Source organism: Zonotrichia leucophrys, chromosome 3 (assembly GCF_028769735.1).
Source record: "Zonotrichia leucophrys gambelii isolate GWCS_2022_RI chromosome 3, RI_Zleu_2.0, whole genome shotgun sequence".
Taxonomy (NCBI): Eukaryota; Metazoa; Chordata; class Aves; order Passeriformes; family Passerellidae; genus Zonotrichia; species Zonotrichia leucophrys.
The window spans coordinates 85101793-85122569 of NC_088172.1; the positions used below are offsets into that span (position 1 = coordinate 85101793).

A 20777-nucleotide genomic window follows, 5' to 3' on the forward strand; every position below is an offset into this window, starting at 1 on the left:
TCTCCATGCTCACATTCACTCATCTGTCACGCTGAGAATTCTTGTCCAAATGTCCTTGAGACTGTGGAGTTTTGGAAATGCTTACTAAAGGCTCAGCTACATTTTAAAACCCCAAACAATGCCTATATTTATCTATCTGTTAAATATACAACAGCTTATATCAAAAGAGTATCTTGCCAGGAGGTTTTTATTTTATATTAATTGAACAGGATCAAAAGCCATCTACAAGATTCTCATATTATAGGAGCTGGAAATCCCCACCATAACTCATTTTATCTAAACATTCTTTCAAAGCTACTAGACAATTTCACATATTGCAGGATGCCAAAAATGCAGTTTCATTTTGTTTCTACCTCAGAGTTATGTTTTAACATAAACAGAAAGAAATCAAAATGGGCATAAAACAGAGTCTGCAAGTTTAAAAGAAATAGGTATTTCAAATACCTTTGGTTGCATCACATGCAAAGGACAAAGGAAGTAATACAAAGTCAGGAACAGTAGGATTGACTCACTCTCAAAATTAGGAAAAAGCTCCAAAAACATATTCAGAATCTATTGAGGCCTAACTTACACACTGGAAAATCTTCATTTACCTAAATTAAATGATTCATTATGGAATAATCTTATGCACATATTTCCCTTTATTAGACAAACATTTCAAGATTTGACAAGAAACATTTTCCCTTCAATTTTTAGCAAAGATTTAAGATACAAACACAGCATTTCTACTGCTTTAAAAAAAGACCATAAAAGCATTTCTCTCCATTGAACCTTTAATTGTCAAGAATCAGATCCTCATGTTTGCTATTTATGTACACACTTCCCCCTTCCCACTCATCACAGAGCATGCACAGAATATCACTGTTGAAACTCTGCCTCAAGTTCTCATAGTCAGCTGTGGATAGACTGGAACATACTTTACCCAAATACAGGGCTTCTTCCTCTGCACATACACATTTTATGATCCTACCTTTAATTGATGTCCTTAGGAGTCTCAGAATAAAAATCTTATTGTAAGAAGTAGTTTATTATTAACTTATAACTCACATAACAATTATGGTCATGTGTTCTTTCATACTTCATATAGCACTATACAGCAAAATGAGATTTTAATTAAAGGCAAAATTAAAGCTGCTGCCGTGCTTTTTGATGTAATTTGCATTTGAAACCAGAGAACGTGAAGCAAATTCATTACTGCAAAGTACTCCGTGGTCAGGGCTGGAAGAACTGGTGTTCTGTTGAGATCTGCTTGCATGAATTTTAGAAATAGGAAAGTTGAGCACTGTGATGTGGTCCCTCATTCCCACCCTGAGGCTGTGAATGTTTCATCCACAGCAGTCCACCCCTGTACTTCGGAAACAATTGGAAACCCAGCTGCTGTGAGCAGGAGTCACACAGGGCCTCAGTGCCCAGTCAAGATGAAGGACAAACCACAAGAGCCATTCCTGGACAGAGGCCATGGGGTCACATCACCCTACCTTGCACTGCCAGGCCAGCCAGTCGAATCCCCTGCTCGAAGGAGGATATCAATCGCCCATCAAGAACATCCTTTTTCACCTGTAGGTAATACTGATACCTACAAAAAAAGAAAAAAAAAAAGAGCACAAATGAGCACAAATTATAGTATGCTTGCACATTTCTTACAGGGAAAAAAAGACTGTGGAAAAGAAGGAAAAAATCACACCAAACAGGTTGGGCTGTTGAACAGCAGGTCTGTACCCAGCTTCAGAAGCTCCTCGTTACCATAACAAACCAATATGATCCCTACCTGTGCAATGCTTCCAGATGGGTGGAAGGGAAAATAAAAGGTTCTAGTTTGGGTTCCCCAGATCACATAGAAGAGGGACATCTGTGAAGATTACCTCTTTTGTAAATTTTATAGGGACCATGCAATCCCCAATGCAAAAAGGGGCTTTTCCATGTTTCTTCTCTTGTTTTTGATCCATTGTCACCATTTTGATTGAAGAAATAGAGTTTTAGCTATACACTTTGGTCTGCTGATTTACCTTAAACTATGGCTCAAAACAAAAGGTTTTTTAATTGGCATTTTTCATGCATAAGGATGACTAAGACACAGAAACCAAGCAAACATAGCTTCTAGCACAGTCCATGTGTGCACTCAGCCTCATGCTTCCAACCCCTGGGTACACCTGGGTGATCCAAATCAAGAACCTCACAACCCAACAAATGGGCTTTTTCAGGCTGTGAGCAGACACAGCAGCACAGAGGTTACTGTACCCTACAGCTGCGTGCCTGCTCTCCCTCCAAAACTGAAAGTGGAGGGCATTCACTTAAAATGCCATGGATTTAAGAAATAATTGCTTGAGATAAACTGTGATAGAAAGAATTGGTACACAAGCACGCCAGCCAGTCCCAGAGACTGCAAGCTCTGCAAGGCAGACAGTGAAGAGCAGTCAAAGTCTGTGGGCAGCAAACTCCTACCTATGCTCAGCTACAACCACATCCAACTTCCCTCCGAACCTCTCCACAGGGAAGCTGTTCTGGCCTTGCTTTAGAGTGTAAGTGACCTTCCCAGCCCCAGTAGAAGGGAGAACCACTGCAACATCACCCACAGAACAGGAACTGTGCTGCCTTTAACTATGCTTGCAAGTGTTACTGTTTGTGTTGAGGTACAAGAAAAATATAATCTCATTTAAACTGCTCAAATTTGGCTTTCACACAGCCCAATAAAGATTAAAACTGATGAGGATTTTGAAATTTTCTTGAGAGAGGCAGGCTGAAAAGCACATGGCTTCTCAGCCTGGGCCCTGTGCCTCAGCCCCAGGTTTCACACTTGCTCAGTCCAAGAGACAAATCAGCTTCTTTCCACTCCTTTGCAGAGACCAAATCCTAACTCTGAAAACATGCATGCTTTCATAGAAGCTTGACATAAGCTGCTTTATCAACTACGCAGGTGAGCAAGTTTGGATCCCAAAAGCAGCTATTTGCGTCCACACTATATATACACACGATCTGTGTATTCTAGTCTGACAAGGAGAGTAAAATCTGGATCTGCCATAAAAATAAGGCTATTGTTAAAACAAACACAGTGGTAAGAGTCTACATGAGACTCAAACCAATATCAAAACTTATAGTGACATCCTAGCAGTACAGAAGTCAAGAATGTCACCAGCTGTAGAGGAGCCATGATTTCAACCACAGTGTCCACACAACTACAGACAAATCACAGGAAGGATTGCTTAGGCAAGCATCAACAAAATATAGTGCCTGTATGCAGTTACTGCAGTATCAAATATTATGACCTAGGCTTTCAAAAGAAACATTGCTGTGGGGTTTGAGTTGCCATTTGACTGGCCTTAGGAATGTGATGAAAGCAAGGAGGAAACATTGCATAGTTTCCTCCCCCAATACTGATGTTAGAAATGTTAGGGCAATTAAAGAGCACACACACAGTTACACATTCACAGACAGCTGACAGCACCCACAGCCTGAGAAAGATGTCTATTTACAGGTGTTTCACTTGATCATCAGGAAGGGGTCACATTTAAAAATCTTACTAGGAATATTCTATAACTTTATTCATCATAGAATGTGTTGGGCTGGAATGGACCTTAAAGATCATCTAGTGAGTTTAGGATTTATTATATATTATAGATTAGCATGCAGTAAGAGTTTAAGGGATGTACACAATTAGTGCTCTGACATTAACTGGTGTACCTGTCATGAAAAAAATCTCATGGAGAAAGTTGCCACTCTTCACAGTCAAACTCACTGAAATGCAATCACTTGCTGTGGTTCTGGCACCTGTTTCAGTGGAATTGCCAAGATAATCTGAAGAAGACTGAGGCAGAAACCTGTGGTTGGTACCTGCTTCCCCTTTACCCTGGACTGATAGGGTGATAAGTGACATCTACCTAAAGAGTCCCCTGACATGTCTTTTCATGGTGTCCAAATAAAGCATGAACTGGGACATCTGTCCCCAGGCACGGACTGGGGTGGCTAATTCCAGTGTCAAGGCAGAGGAGGAGGCTACCCTGGAGGAAGCTCCACTAGAAAGGCTCTAATAACTCCACCAGCCACAGATTCATGGCTCAGCCATGCTGCAAAACTGTGGTCAGGCTCCCTGCCCAGCCAACAGAGAGGAGCAATTGGCCCAAGTTCTGTCAGGGATTTGAGGCTCCTCCATCTGAAATTAAATTAAATGCTGTTATTATACCACTATGCTAAGTGAGACTGCTCTTTGTTCACTTGGATTGCAAAAGTAGATCTATAATTTGAGGGAAATTGAACATTTTAAAAATGTTTTAGCTATAGATTCACTGAGGAAAGTTGTTCCAGGACAGCAGATAAAAACATGCATTTCAGAAGCCTTCTATTAGGTGGTTTAGTTGGGAAAGCCTATGAAAAGTGAACAAAAAGAGAAATTTGCAATCTGCACCCCCAAATAAGAAGACAAAAAATTCAAAGTTAAGATTTATGAAGGTTTAATCACAAAGCCATTCTGGCGTACCAGAGGAGTGCAGAGTAGCAGATACCACCACAGCTGAGTCAGCCTAGGGCTGAAATCTCTCACCTTCATTGCTCTCTCTGGGTTAAACTTTACTAGCAGAGCCATTGTGTATTTAATATAATAAAGGCTACTGCAGTTTGCCAGCCTGTAGCTAATTCCAAGGGGAATGGGAGTGGACAACAAGTCTGAACAAAGCCATCATTATAAGGATATCATTTCCCACAACTCTATTTAGCCAACACACAAAACATTGGAAGTGTATTTGCATGCATGGCATCAAAAAGCACATTTTTATAGCGTAAAGAAGCTGCAACTGCATGACTATGAGACAACATCTCAACTCTAGAATCTGTATTTTGGCAATCCATGCCATTAAAGGGAAAAAAGCCCACCAAAACCCAACAGTATCAGTGAGCAGGAGATAAGGGTACTATTTTAAAATTTAATTGCAACACCCAGATTCAAACTCTGCTAGAGCTGCATAAATGTAGGGAAATTCCATTTGCTCAAACAATTCTGCATGGACCTCCCCCAGGACCAGGGTTCACATTTGCTCTCAGGTCACTTCAAAAAAGAATGTGGGTGTTTGCATAATGTCACTGAAGTCATTGCACCCTTCCATCACCACTGTTTGCATGATGTAAAATCCCTGTTGCTATTTGATACACGCAGAAAATAACTCAATTTCACTGACTTCTATTCTCCTCATCAACCAACGTTTCATATATCACAAGCCACACAGAACCTGGCCTGACCAACACAAGAAGTGAGGTTTTTGTAGAGAAATTAAAGGATGGTTTACAAAAGTAAGAATATGGGTTAGGTTTGCAGAATAATTGCACTGCATCTTCAGGATTTTCTTACTAGTGACTTCCACAAAGAACCACAAGGCAAATACTTCCTTACCTTAATCATTACTCAGTATTATCAGATCCACTAGCCTTAGTAATCAAGCAGCATCAAACTCTGCTAGGATATGTAAAGAAACAGAACAAAAAATTCTTTTTGTCCCAGGGATTTACAATCTAAAGGTATATTTTATACAAAAAGGTGACAGTATTGTGTTAATAAGGTTTAATATGGTTTGAATACTGCAATGTGACCTGTCTGGATTTTTGTTATTTTTCACAGGTTTTACTTTCCTTCTCTGTACATCAGGGAGGGTTTGCACCTCCAATGCAACAGGAAACACTTAAAATGCTTTTCTTTTTTTTTTTTTTAATCGGTTTGTTTTATTTGGAAATTATGAGCCAGTATAAATACATCACAGTTTCAATACCAATAAATATTTACCTTGAGTGTATCTGAAAATAAACAAAGCCCTACAAAACATGTATTAGTTACCCAAGAGGTAGAACTCCTTTACAATCGTTTCTAATGATGCTATTACTGGCATGACTAACTTTTTTATAACTCATTAGGTACCATTTTGGCACCAAGCCTATCTATTGGATAACTACATAGCTATGTAATTTAACTTCTCTGGAGGAAAAGAGAACTGCTCTACCATTTCATACCTCCAAAAGAAGAAACCTTTAAGACTCAATGGAGAAACAGATTGGTCCACCAGTGGTTTAGCTCAAGAACTTCAGCTCTTTTCCAACTTCAAAAAAAACTGCAATTAGAGTACAACACGATCTTCTAAAATTAGGAACACAATAAAAGTCTCATTGAGTCACAACAGTCCAAGTCAGCTCATTTGAGATTATCTTAGTATGGTAATATATTTCTGAGGACAGACGCTGCAATGTACACTTATGCAATATGTGCCCACAGGGGAAGCGGTTTCTCCAGAACAGAAGTCTTTTATCATTTACTAAAATTATTTTAAGCACCAGCTTTGATATGGATGTGTCTATTGTTCACCTGACACCTTAAAACCTGCCATGATTTTGGCTTTTTTACTATTTAGCAACAGGATTCCATAGATACATATATGCTACATTTGAAACAGAAGCCCATTTTTTATTTTGAGGATATATTTTCTCAGCCTTTGAGGTAGAACAGCCAATGACTTGGCTATTCAGGGCAACCAAAGGAACTCCCTAATAATGACCAAGAAGTGATTTCTATTTGTTTATTACATATTTAAGATAATTGTATTACTATTTAACTCTTACTGGTAGCTTTTCTGAGAAAAACATGCTTTAATGTATTAATGATCATTAGACTAATTTCATAGAATATTTTAGGTTGGTGAAGCTACTCATGTAAACTTGGGCAGGAACCCAAGGCAGATTTGGAAGATCTAAGGTTTTGTTCCCAAGTGTCAATCCAGAGTACTACTTGCTGGATGCTGCTTATTTCACGTGGACCATTCTGCAACAAAACTGACTTGCAAACTTGGACTGGATTTTATATGTTAAGGAAGGCAGACAGGCAGACAAGACTGGTCTTTTCAAATGCAACATCAGGATATTGGCAAAGATGGTGTTATGATTTCTGAGCCTAAGCATGCTGAAACACATTTTGGAGGCAAGGATTCAATCAGCACATCTTAATCTAAAGGCACTTAAAAAAAAAAGACAGATACATAGATCCATGATGTCATTTTCAGTAACACAGAGCTAATGCCTCATCTTTGCCACTTTAAAAACCTAGATGGTGTTGATAAACACCATCTCTAGTTCATTCCTTTGGAATTTCATCAACTTCTCTCCCAGCAAAAGCCTAGTGTTTCACAGTCCTAGACAACAGCCATTTACCTGGGATTTGTGTTAGAATATAAAAAGCAATGACAGTGTTTCCACTAATAGAAGGGTAATATTTTTGGAAGGGTATTGTTGAGAATGAGTCTACCACACCCTGTCACAGACCTTTGGGAAGATCAGCAGACTTGCCAGAAAAAGACAGCAAAGGAGACGAAAGCTTTTGTCACACATGCAGGAGGAAATTCCTTCAGAAGCTCTAACTGTCAATGCCAACAGTAAAAACAGAGTCATAACGTCTTGCAGGGCAAGAGCTCTTTGATCATAGCAACCTTAGAGGGTAGGTCAAGGCTAGCTTCAGGTAACTGAGAAATGACTCTTCAAAAGCAGCATCCAACTGCCGACATCCTGGCTTCCTCCAGCAGCTGGATGGAAAACATGACTGACACTAAAACCAAAATAAATACATGGAAAGATTTGTGTCATTCCCTTTCCTAGTGAAACAGAACAATGCTGGGATAGCATCATATTCACACATTTAAATGAAAAAAAGGAGAACAGATAAAAACACAGTTCCTATCACCTACTTCCAGATCACTCAATCTCTCTCTTTAAAAGCAACACGTTATATTTGAAGGAGAAAAGAGGGGATTTGGCTACAACAGACTAACTTCACAGTGATGGTCACTTTCCATTTATTATGATGTGCAGGTTGTGAGATAAGGACAAATGATGCAGAGCCTGGATGCCTGGCTTGATGGTGAGCTGCACTGGGGCACACAGCGAAAAGCCAGCTACCACAGCTGACCAGTGAGGCTCCTACCAAAGGCTCCTGCCTTCCAAAGGTTAAGGGCCAGCTCCACAGCCAGCTCCTGGCTAAGGATCCTAGTACAGGAAAACCTTTGCACAGCTGAAGACAGCATGATGAGAATTGTGCATTGCCTAGTTGTTGTTTATCACCTGATTTTCAACAGCTGACTACTGAAAGGTTGTTAGTTGGCATGCATTCCCCAAAAGACAATTAAAATTCCAAGTCTTCACCTCCTCCAGTTCTTTACACAGCTGGCACATGATTTCAGAAGTAAATGCAAAGTATTTTAAGAGCAATACAGTTTTTATTTTGGCATTAATTAGTCAATAATGCCAAATCTGTGCAGAAAAATAGAACTTAAAGAAAAGTATGTTTATATTACGAATAGGCATTGACTGTTTAGGAAAGTAACACAGACCTGTAACCTGTCCCATATAAGCAGTACATGCTCCCAGTGTAGCCTGATTTCAAACTGCTGCGGCTCTGCTGCCCAGAGTTCAAGGGACCCCAGCAAAGCCCCCAGCAATGAGCCAGGGCACAACAGTGTCACACTGTGCATTCTCACAGCAGCAAGAGAGGGAGCAGACACAGCCAAGAAGGGCTCTGCCCCTGCTTTTCTCTTCCTGCCATTTCTGACGGGCCACAAGCACAGACATGCAGCAGCCCTGTGCAGCCTGCAGACATGACACAAGCCTTCTAAAACACGCACTCCTTCCATGAGAGGCTTAGCCACCAGATGCAGCTCCGCAGTGCCCACCAATTTCTCTGCATTTAAACAGAAACACCCCCAACCACAGCAGGTCCATCCTCTGTACTTGCACGTTTTTTTTTTTAAGAACGTATTATGCATTTTGCATTTGCCAAGTTCAAATAAACCCACAAGCACAAAGTGAAACTTTAAATAAAAAGGCCAGTAATGGCATGCTTTTGCAAGAAAGGAAGGCATGCCACAACCTGATCTTGATTTTCTGCTCTTGAACTATTGAATTAATTATAACAAATTACAGGGAGCCCCACTACAATTTATAAGCACAATAAACTCCCTTACAACCACCTATAATTTTATCAGAGTTAATCCAAATACCTAAAGAATTATACAGCACAAAACTTCGACATGCCCTTTAGAGTGAAAAAAAAAACCACCAGGGAAGCCATATTCTCTTGTCTTCTGAACCTTTTCATTTAGAAAAGGCTACATTTGGTCACTGCAAATTGGAGTCCAGCAAACCCTGGTGACCCCACCATAGAATTCATCTTTATAAAAGCTGGAGTGGGATTGCAAAAGTAAAGCAAAACAAAATCATATAATGCAAAGAAATCTGTATTTTAGCATTTCTAACTGGAAAAAAAATAAACACAAAATGTTCAAAGCAAGTATAAATATTACTTAGAGACACTAGAATAAAAAAATTGAGAGCAAAGAGTTTGTTATCCACATCTTTGAAAAAAGCCATGTATCCATTTGCCTTGGGTTTTAAACACATGCCAAAAGTGTTATTGTTCAGCCTAGGCTTGAAAACATGCTCAGCTATGTGCTCATATCTCCTGAACTGAGCAGAACACTTGCATTTGGCTACAGAGATCCAAAGGTTACAGCTCAGGAAACTGTTTTTTCTTTTTAGCTTCACATTCTTTTTTGATCACAAAAAGAAAAAAAAAAAGGTAGGTCTGAAACTGGTAGGTGAATGACAGCAATGCCATACATCACTTTTCACAGCATGGTTGGGTTTTTTTGAGTGCAAACCCACAACATCTCCCACAACGGCTGCCTCCACCTTCACCTTCCTCCCAACACAATCTTCCCCGTTCCCATACAGGGTCCCAGGGCTCTTCCTCCTCAGCCTGAGCTGCGTCTCCCAGAGGCAGTTACTGCTTTGATGCAGGATTGTGGATAATAAACCAATTCTCCCAGGTGTCAGGCACCTGTCCTTTGGTGCCTGACACACAGCATGGGCTCCAGCTGAGAACAGGAGCCACAAGCACACACAGGTCCCACCTACACACAGGCGCTCACTAAGGTGCCATGGCATGCAGCCTGCGTGTCACTGCCCTCTTGGTTAGTCACATCCTCACAACAGCAGGGCCCACACACACAGCAACTCATGCCCCCAGATCTCCAGATGGAATAAAACAAAAAAAAATCCTGAAATGGCAGCTGCAAAGATTCATCCTCCCAAAGACGCAAAAGTGCAAAGATAAGCCATGGCTACGTAGGCAGAAGAGTGCTTAACCTCCTGGGGAAGAGGAGCACAAAAAACCCCCATTGGTCTTCCCTGAATTGGAACGAGATTTTGGCAAAAACAAGATTAGATCCCAAAAAGTTAATAATAGCTCATATTTACTTCCTTTATTCATATGGGTTGACTCACAAAATATGCTTCTCCCTGCCCTGAAAAACAAGGCAGCTAACCCTCAAGCTGTATCTACTGTGGGAAAAGGTGGTTTAAGCTACATATGGAAGCAATATGAGTCAACAGTTTGAAAATTCTCCTGGTAGCCAGCCAGGTTAATGGCCAAGCAGGTTAGAATATCATGCTAAAAAAATGTGGTGAGTTAACTAGAACAAATGTATACACTCAAACTCATACTATGCAATACTGAAAATAAATAGATAACATTTTTTTTAAGTGGTGCTTAAGTACAGACATAACTATTCTTTGGAACCAAAACAAACATGAAGAGTTCTCATTGCTCCATTCTCTTCCCCACATTGTGTCAGTTGTAACAATAAAATATAATGTATATAGCCCATAAGCCCCATTTTATTTTTAATATATATTTTAAAGATTCTCCATCCATACTGCTCTAAACTCTGGAATTACTCAAGTCCACCATGTTTGTCTGGCTAAATGTAGTGTGTTCTGCTGTGCACTGAACTGAGTGAGCACATATGCCTATGTAAGTATGCAGAAGAACATCACAAAATAATTGCTTTGTGGGTGCAAAGCAGCATGCAAGTGTACTCAGGTGTTACTTTATTCAAAGAGCAAGCAAACACGTTCAGACTTACAGAAGAATGTGTGCTTAGCCTGAACTTAACAAAACAAACAAAAATAAAGGCTCTGGTGAGCCTGCAGTGAAACCTTGTTCATGAATTTTTAGAGCTCATTTACAAAACCCTGTCAATGAAACCTTTATGTAGTGCCCAAATTCACATAATCAATGTCTGAGACAGCTCTACTGATTTAGTGGAATTTTACCTGGTGTGGAGTTAAAATCCAGTCCGTTGGCTACTGCCTTTTACAGTAATCTGTCCTGGCATAAAGAAAACACTGCTTGAAATGTGACACAATGAAGTTGCTGCCTATCTATAGGTCGTCAGTACAACACCTTATATTCCTGCGAAAAGATTGTTGGAACACCTACATTAGCATCACTGCCAGCAGAAAACAGGAAAACTCAGGTTTCTTCCACCTCCCAGACACCCCAGTGACCCTAGTGTTTCCAAAGGAATAATTGAGAACAGTCACCCCACACCTCAGTAAATCGTGCAACCAAACCACGGCCCAGGAAGTTGTAAAATCCCAGCGAACGCAATCCTGCAAAAGTGAACGCAGCTCTGATAACGGTGGGATGTTGCCAGGGAAATACGTGAATCAGTGCCCTGTTGGGTGGGTAAAATAGATTCATTTCATGAGATGAATAATTATTCTTTGTAAAAGCTTCAAAAACAGCTGAAGATATCAAGTGCAAAAGCAGCTGCCAAAGATAAAACAGTGAACCAGTAAACATCTCACTGCACAGGAATCTGCCATCTTCCGACACTGAGATTTCTGCCAAATTCTTGTTGAGATTCTCAGCTGTATAAGGGCCTCCACACAAATGCTTCTTTTAAACACATTTGGAGACTTGAGGGTTGTACTGACATCCAATTGCAGGTCCTTGAGTGCTATACCCCGCCAGTAAGGCAAAAAAAATTAAAATTATTCAGATCACTGAAAAAGGTAAGTTTAGAACTAAGTTTTCATGATCTGTGTCTCAGCTACAGGAGAAGGGAAAAAGTTTGATCCAGGCTGCAGAACAAACTTCAACAGTGAATAAACTTAATTAAGATTGTCAGTGCTACCCTAACCAAGATTTCCATTGCCTATTGAATTCTCAAAATTTAAAAAGCTGATAGAAATTCCAATCAAAACCCACACATCTGTTTGCTCTCATGCTGCTGCTAGTAGTGGATTGAGCCTCTACCTGATGCTGTAAAAAATTTCAGACATATATCTGGGACTTCTAAATAGCAGACCAATGATCCACAGTTCCCTTTTCAAAACACACAGTAGGAAAGAGAAAATGAATCACCTGCAGAAAGTGATGCACAACAGAGGAATCCTGAATCACACTGTGGAAATGCCCATTTCTTCTCACTGATTACACAGGAAGTCTAGAGCAACCCTCACTCTGTAAGGCTTTATCAGGAGCAGCAACACGGCTGAGGCAGGAGCGCCGTGTGTCACAAAGAGTGTAAGGAGTAAATCCCCCGGCAGTCTGCACTTCCCTGAGGAGAAACTGCCAAGTCCCTGTTACTGCAGCATGTGGAGGACAGACAGGAGAGTCCCAGCCCCAGGTAATGCAGTCATCTGTCCAAACCAGTGCCTTAAACTACCCTGGCAGACAAGTCGGAAGCACATGGCAGTGTGTGAGGTGCACCAGAACACCCAACCCATGCACAGCGCTCCCCAGCGAGTGGGAAACCTCCCTCTGCAGTGACACACATTGCTGCTACACCTGGAGGGGAAAAAAGGGCAGCCAAGCAGTTTGCAACAGTCCAAATGACAAAGGCAGTGAGCAGCTCAATTCCCAAACTAGAGGAGGAATTATCCTTTTCATCTTCATTTGAGGGCATGCAAAAATACTGATGGGCACTTTCATGACTCAAGTAGCTAGGGATGACAAGTGTTTTTCCTTTTTCCACTTTTTTATAATTTCTCCTTTAAACCAAAACACTGAAGCTATCATCTTTTTTTCTAAGACCCTCTACTTGCTTTTAGTTGCATCTGTCTGGTTTAAGGAGGCAACCATACACCAAGAACCTTCAGGGAGCAAACTCTATCATAACTGATTCTATTGAGAGTCATTCTAGCAGCAGGGACTTTTTCATTAAGTTTACAGAAACCTCCCAATTTATGGGAGGGAACTCCCTGTCCATCGTGGTCATGGCAGCATGCTCTCACCAGTCAGGAAACATTAGACTCGATTTTCCAGTCTACAGAATATTATTTCTATTTAGAAATAAAACTATTATGAAACAAAGTCCTTTCTTTGTTTCTCTGCACTTTGTATCTCTGCATCCTGCCTTAGGCCTGACACAGTCCTCAAGAGTAAATACCTAGGTGAAGGTTTCCTGTAGAGTTTACAAGCGTAAGTAGAGCATAGCAAGGCCATGCTGTTAAATACAATTTTTAACACATCCTCCAGCTGCGTAAGCAGAAGCTGACTATCCATGCACTCATGGTCACGCCTTAAGACACTGCAGTTCAGAGAAAGCATGACACAATTCCCCACTTCATTCCAAAAAGTAGGTTAAGTCACAGTTTTCATGAGGTTCTAGAGCCAATTACAGCAAGATAAAAAATCTCCTTTCAGTACTATTTAAGATAACTGGCTACTAATACAAACCAAGAAAAAGGGACATGTCCAGATCATACAAGTAGACCTTCAACAGGTCTTCCATAAATACGCACATACACATGGAATGGGTACTGCTAGCAGTACAGCTACAGATAAGCAACCATGTGCCTGTGTGGCACTGGGAAATCTAACAGGAGAAAACCAAGGAGCAAGAAAAGCTGGATTTAAATGGAAGACAACTCCAGGTTATCACAGTGATTCTCCCAAAACAAGTGCTTATCACTAAGCAGCGGTGAGGACAGTTTCCTCAGAGGCTGAGAAACAAAAAGCAGTGTGACTCATCCAAACACAGCTCCATACACAAAGCAAGCTCTTCACTGATGAAAGCAGAAGCCCAGATTTCTAGCCTCAGCACCATTTCACCTGTCAGATATTACAAAATAAATATATATGCCACTCAAATTGGTTTTTGTGTCCATGCAGGAAGCCAGAAGAACTTTTTTTCAGAAAAAGAAAACAGAACAACAGAAGCTGGTCAGACCTTCAAAGCAAGTTTCAAAATGCTTAATGTATTTCCTTCTCTTTAGGGATAATAAACTGTCTCAAGTACTAGGTTCAGTCTCAGGGACCCTCAGCTCTTCTTTCTGGAATTAAGGTTCAATCCTGGCAGTCTATATAATTGAGACACATTTTTAGGACAGTGGTTTGCAGCTGAGTCCTAATTATAAACAGCCACTTCCTCTAATGACCAGAATAGGACACAAGGAAATGGGATGAAGCTGCTTTAAGGGAAGTACTTACACTGGGATTGTAAAACAGGGACAAAGCAGGGCCTGTTATGATAAGACAAGAGGCAATGACTTTAAACTAAACAAGAGTAGATTTAGTCTACACATAATGAAGAAATTATTTACAGTGAGAGTGGTGAAGCCCTGGAAGAGGTTGCCCAGAGAGGTGATGGCTGCCCCATCCTGAAAACACTGAAGATCAGGTTGGATGGAGCTCTGGGCACCCTCACCTAGTCCCTACTCACTGTAGGTGGGTTGGACTAGACATGACCTCCAAAGGTCCTTCTAACCCAAACTATTCTATGAGTCTTCTGTAATTCCAAGTTCAGAGTGGATCTGAGGAAAAAGTTCTTCACCTGTAGGGTGGTCAGTCACTAGAACAGGCTCTCCAGGGAAATTACTACAGTACCAGCCTGATGGTGTTCAAGGAGCATCTGAATGATGCTTTAAATCACATGATCTAGTTTTAGGTAGTCCTGCCAGGAGCAGGGAGTTGGGCTCAGTGATTGTTATGGGCGCCTTGCAACTTGAGAGGTTCTGTGACTCAGTGAACCTTCTTCTGTTCTGCTGCACATATCCACATTTTCTGTTCATCTGGTTCCTTATATACTTTTGAAAAGGATGCATGATTAATGTACTGCCATCTTTGAAGTTTCACAGGCCACACATCAACCCCCTCAAAGCCATACCACTACTCAAGAAGGATATTTCTTTCTTTGGTAAAGCCAGGTATTCTTTTTCCTTCTGGTTTTTGAGAGCTATAAAATATTTGGAATCATACCTTTCATGACCTTCCTTACTTGCCCTTTAGTAATCTAGTCTGAGTACTGTTCTGAACATGTAAAAAAATCCCAGACTGAAATTCATATCACTACCTCATTCCAAGATCTTCAAAGTTTGGGGAAAACCCTAAAATAATAAAAATCACAAGCACGGACAATAAAATTGCTACATTGTACCCAGCTGTGGAATTGTTTTTTAAAAATCTCAATCATTTATGGCTGTCAGCAATGGTAAAAGCCATCCATATTGCTTATCCAGGCTCAGCCAGGGTATCCAACAGCACACGTGCCCAGGTGGACAAGAAAAGGAGATGCAAAGCACTTTTTCCCAAGTGCAAACACCTCCACTACCATAACTGCATGGAAGGGTTCAATCTGGGCTGTCTAAGACCAGAGAGGAAGCTCTCACAACTTCTGTAACTGATGTATCACTAGTCTACAAGAAGAGCAGAACCTCAGAATGTAATCTTTGCTTCCTTTTAAAAGGGTCCAATAAGAAGGGTTAGATTACTCCAAAAGTATTTGTTCTACCAGAATTGAATGTAGAAACAGCTCCCATCCGGAAAGCAGTATGTTAGCACACGTGACTAAGCCCCAGAGCATAAAATTAGTATTATTTCCTTATGATCAGATATAAATGTGAATCTGCCCAATGCCAAGACATTCCTGTTGCAACATTTTTAACCACCACAGCCATTGCCTTCAAAACACAGTAAAGCAAGAATGCAGGCTGAAAGTATCCTACACTGTATTTATAGTTATGCAACACTATTTTTCAGAGTTGCTACATATGTACTGCCCAACCACACACATGAAAACACATTCACTTTCTGGTCTAAAAGCACAGTATAATGTAACAGATTAGATCTAAGCGTCAACAGTTTCTTAAAATATCTGGCACAAAGAGCTCAGCTTTCAATAACCAACACACAGAGAACAAGCTCCCCATTCACTGAAGAAAGTCAGCTGGGAGAAGGGTTTGCCCTCCTCAGCAAATATTTTATAAACAGGGAATTAATGTTGAATCTTAGGTCTGCCTTGAAGGAGTTCTTACTTTTAAGTCAAAGTTTAAACATCCACTAAAATACACATTCAAAAAGAACCGACTGAAAAATATTACTGAAAAGAGAAACAACACATACACTGCAATAATATGAACACAACAAGACCCAGGTAAATACTGCACATTATTTGTTGTTGCTGTTCTCTAAATACAACATGAAAGCTAATTAAGTATCAGGGTGTTTACAACAAGGCAAGTACAAGCCTAATGTGTGCGTTTCATGCTACAGTAGCCACTAATATTAAAAAAGTCTAATAATTAAAACAAAACAATAAAACCATCAAAGGAGCACCAAAATGCAAATATCCCAGACTGTCTAAGCCTGGGTGGCCACCCAGGGCTTTGAGGACTCATCCAGCTTGCATGCAGTTCCAGAACTGCTCCCTTACCTGGACAACATGAGCCCAAATTCCAGCAGCTAGGAGGAAGAGAAAAGAAAAAGTAAGAAAGAAAAAAAAAAAGCAAAAGAAAAAAAAGAAAACAAAAAAGGCCACCGACATGTTACTTCACGACCCACCCTCAATCTCGTTCAACAGAAGAGAGCTGGGATCCCTGAGGACTCAGGACTCCCTGGCTGCACTCAGCAGTGGATCCCAGAGCTTGCCTTTCGCCCAGCTTTGGGAGATGGGGCGCAGTTCCAGCTGTAAGACTTGAGGGCCCTGAACAGGACTGGGGTTTGCATGGTCATGCAGGCTCTCAAGAGCCATCTAAAACCAAGGGAATTCTGTTCCAGCAAAAATTTATTTGCCTCATGTCAATTTAAAAAATTTCAGCTCCAGAGCTCCTACTGCTTCCTCTGGGAGATCTCACCATGATAACCCAGAAATACTCTAATGAATAAGACACTTAGATTAGTACTAGTCCCAACTCTTTTGCTGTGTTTAAATACTCATCACATACCCACAGCACCCTCTATTAGTTCTTCTAGTTAAACAGGAAAGAAACAGTACCACCACATAGGGGGCAGCTGACACCTCATGCCCTTTCACTGTTGTTTCACACCATTCCTCTGTAAAAACTTACCCAGTAATTTGACTCCCCAAATCATTTAGCTGAGAACACAAGCTTTGACAAGATTCATGGGATTAAATTATCCTCCATTTCCAAGGTCTGCCATTCTTATACACTTTTACCCTGTCCTCTTCTGTTCATTTGATACAGCTTCCATGTATAGCAGCAACTGTTTTAATTCATGTAAATCATTTAACATTGCAGTCCATTGATCCAAAGCTCTCTATAAAATCGAAATACTACATATATATATATATATATATATAAAAAATACATCTATACTTATAAAGTTGGAAATATTCTAGAAGAAAGAAGCTACACTGGTCAATGCTACACAAGGGCAGCTCAAGCTAAGAAACAAAGGGAACTGAAAAACTTTATAAATGGAAATAGCTAAAAACGCAGGACTCTTCTGACCATTAATGTCATATTTATGTTGGCGACAACACCACAGTGAAGAGGAGGTGCATCATCCTTCCAGCTGGGCAAGGCACAGGGCTGTTTCTGGTGCCAAGAGGGAGGGCTATGTGTCAGGGCCTTTCCTGTGTGGTGTGAGTAGAGCTCATCAGCATGAGCGCCGTGGCCATGACACTTCCCAGAAAAGCAGCAATGAGTGCAATCATTTTTCTGGAAACTGCATAGCCTGCCTTCAGATAAGATCTTTCCAAGACAGCAGGCATGCTCCTAAAACATGGGCTGGTACGTACACCATAAACACGAACTGACAAAGGCTCCTAGGAAGAGACAAAGCAAGAAAAAGCAGTGAGACCTCTGCAGCCTGAAAACTAAACTTTTTTCCACTCTGTTACACACCAGTAGCACTGAAGGGTTAAATTCTGACTTAAATCTCCAGGTGTAAGAGACCAAACTCTGGACTTTTTTTTTATTATTCCACCTTCCCATTTGCCACGTATCACTCAGTTCTCTCTCATTTACCAATCCACTCATGCAATCCAAAACATGCATCTCTCTTCCCCTCCCATCCTGCATGCTGTTTTTCTGTACTTTCATAGAAAATTTGTTAAATGTCAGTACATTTTTGAGGTCCATTGGCATTAAAAAAAATCCTCTAAGTCTATCTGTGGTGTAGCAACAAGCACGGCCACACAATCAGTCACAGTCCTTGCTTCAGGCAAGCACAGTGCAGGATGTCTGGAACAAATCTGATTGTACACATTGTGCTGTTTTTTCCAGCACAGTGTGATATTCAAAATAATTATTTTGGACAATGAAGCCAAACCAACTACCACGAGCTCAAAAGTACACACAGAGACTTCTGCAGCCACAAGCTGCAGGTGTGACCAACCATGAAAAGCAAAGCAGCCTCATGGACTTGTCACATGTAAATGTTACATCCTTAACAGCCAAAAGAGTTCCACTTCACTGAGCTTGCCACAAAACCAGGTTGGCATAGGACAATATGTGATATCCAGCCTTAACACAGAAATTAAAAGCACAGCGTAAGGAGCAGTAACTAGCAGAAAAGACTGCAGTGATTGGTAGAAATCTGTAGCTTGTCTTAAAAGCTAGCTACACAGGAGGATGTGAAACCTTAGCTTTTTCAAAAAAAAATGAAAAAAAAAGAAAAGCACAGCAGACTAAAAGCAAAGATAAGCTCAAGTAGGCAAGACATCTAACAAGGACTTTTTTGAGGGAAGGCAAAAACTCCAGCATTTGTTAAAACAGATTTACAAAATCATTTTTCCTTGTAAATATGAAGCACTCAAACACCAATTTTCCCCCTCTACTTTATACTCATATAATTTAAAAATTCATATAGTCCTAGGAGTCTGTACCTCTTTATGCTTTAAAAGAACTTCTGCTTAAAATGTCTTCGCCTAACACTGACAGAAATACAAAAAGAGGGAAAGGCCAGGAACAGTGAAGAAGAAATATTTCCTTAAAAGACAAACAAAAAAACAGCTACAAGAAATGGTGAAGAAAAGGGTATGGCAGCAAAATATCAGGGAAAATAAATTTTCACTTAGTTAAAAGAGGCTAAGTTTGGGGCTGAATTTTCCCAGACCGTCCAGAAAAGAGGCCTGGGAGGGAGCCACGGGCTCTAATTTTCCACCTGCAAACACATTCATTCCCACACTTCACAGGTGCAGCCATCCCATTCCAAACGCCATTTCCTTTCACAGGAAAGCTGTACAGCACGTTCTTCTGGGGAAACGCAGCGCTGGCAGCTGAACCTGGGGCAGGAGCCCAGCGCAGCACACGGCAGGGCTGGAACGCGGCCCGCATGCCAGACCCACCGTGCAGAGCTCCACAGGGCCCAGCTCCACAGGGCACCCACACCGGGAACTGCTCTCACTTCCAGAATTGTGTCCCCCTCTGCAACAGCACAAAAGCCACTACTGAGCGCAGAGCACCTAGTAAGATACTGAAAACTTCTTCCACGAAAGAAAAAAGCAAAGCAGAGCAAAGCACACCTTTATTCCTTCACAGGAGGCACAGCAGTATCACAGGCCAAGAAAGAGACACTGTGGGGAGTAAAATGTGACTTCAGTATTTCCTTAGAACAGTGGGAAGGGGAGAAAAGAAAAAGGCCCTGATTGTCTGATAATTGTGCAGAAAGCAGCATCGCACCCACATTTTCAGAAAGCCACAAGAGTGTGTGGGCTCTCTGTTTTTGGAACAAGAGCACAGTGAAAGCAAGCTTGTTTACTTTAGACACTGTACAAAGACTTTTTTTTAAAATAAATGCTTGAAAGGATGCCTCCTCTCTGAGGAGTTAGCAGAAAATAAAAGGCAGATTTATATGTCTAATCTATGCAAATATCTACTCTACAGGGCATCACAAAGACTGCTTTATATCAGACAGTATGCAGATCCCAGGTGCTTTAAACATGCCAAAAGCACAGGCAGCATCTCCATCTGCGATGGCTGCTCACTGAGAACAGCTGGATGACTAAAAAGAGGTTGTCTAAGTAGCCTTCCATGAAAAATGCTTTTTGCTAATGTGCCAATCCCCATACTCCCACCCAAATTACTCCTGCTATAACAGCCATCGAGTCTGAAGAGGAGTTTTTTTGTTGTTGTTTGCTTGTTTTGTTTTTTTTTAATTCTGTTTATCACAAATTCTTCTAGAAGTTTTCAAATTGTAGAAATAATGACATGGTGAAAACTCCTACTAACAACTTAAGGAATTATCATGGAGTTTGAATTAATCTGTAAAAATAGAAAACATCTGTGGGACTGGGGACCAGTAGAATGCCATGACCAGTGGGCAGGGAGATGCTGGAGTCACTGAGATGTTGGAAGAGACAGGATTAAGAACAAGGAATATATACAGATGGGAGCCTCAATTCAAGAGAAAAGAAAAAGAGTAGAAAGAGTAGAGAAATAAGAGGCCTAGAAGGTAGGAAATAGCTTTCCTAGGAGGCAGCAGAAGGCATGATGCCAAGAGTACAATGCTCTGAAAGCAAGGCATAGCAATATTTATGTCATGGTCACTACCAGAAACAAAAACCAGGTACTCTACAACTGGTGTCTGCTTTCTGTATATTTCCCTGGGACATCCTTGGGAAGCATCCATCACAAGTCAGGAAACATGACAGCCCTGACTAGCCCCAGCATTTGCATTCAAAACCACAAATTGAACAAGGCTGACAATGTCCTGCAGGTGCTTCTTG

At 40.9% G+C, this 20777-nt stretch overlaps 1 protein-coding gene across 3 annotated transcripts in view; it reads right to left on the minus strand.

Moving 5' to 3' along the window:
• PTPN14 (protein tyrosine phosphatase non-receptor type 14) overlaps positions 1 to 20777 on the minus strand; it is a 110749-nt gene that overhangs the window by 39970 nt on the left and 50002 nt on the right. For all 3 annotated transcript variants that reach the window (XM_064709105.1, XM_064709107.1, XM_064709106.1), the window contains exon 4: positions 1479 to 1576. In XM_064709105.1, coding sequence (XP_064565175.1) covers positions 1479 to 1576 — 98 coding nt within the window. The remainder of the gene's footprint in view (positions 1 to 1478; positions 1577 to 20777) is intronic.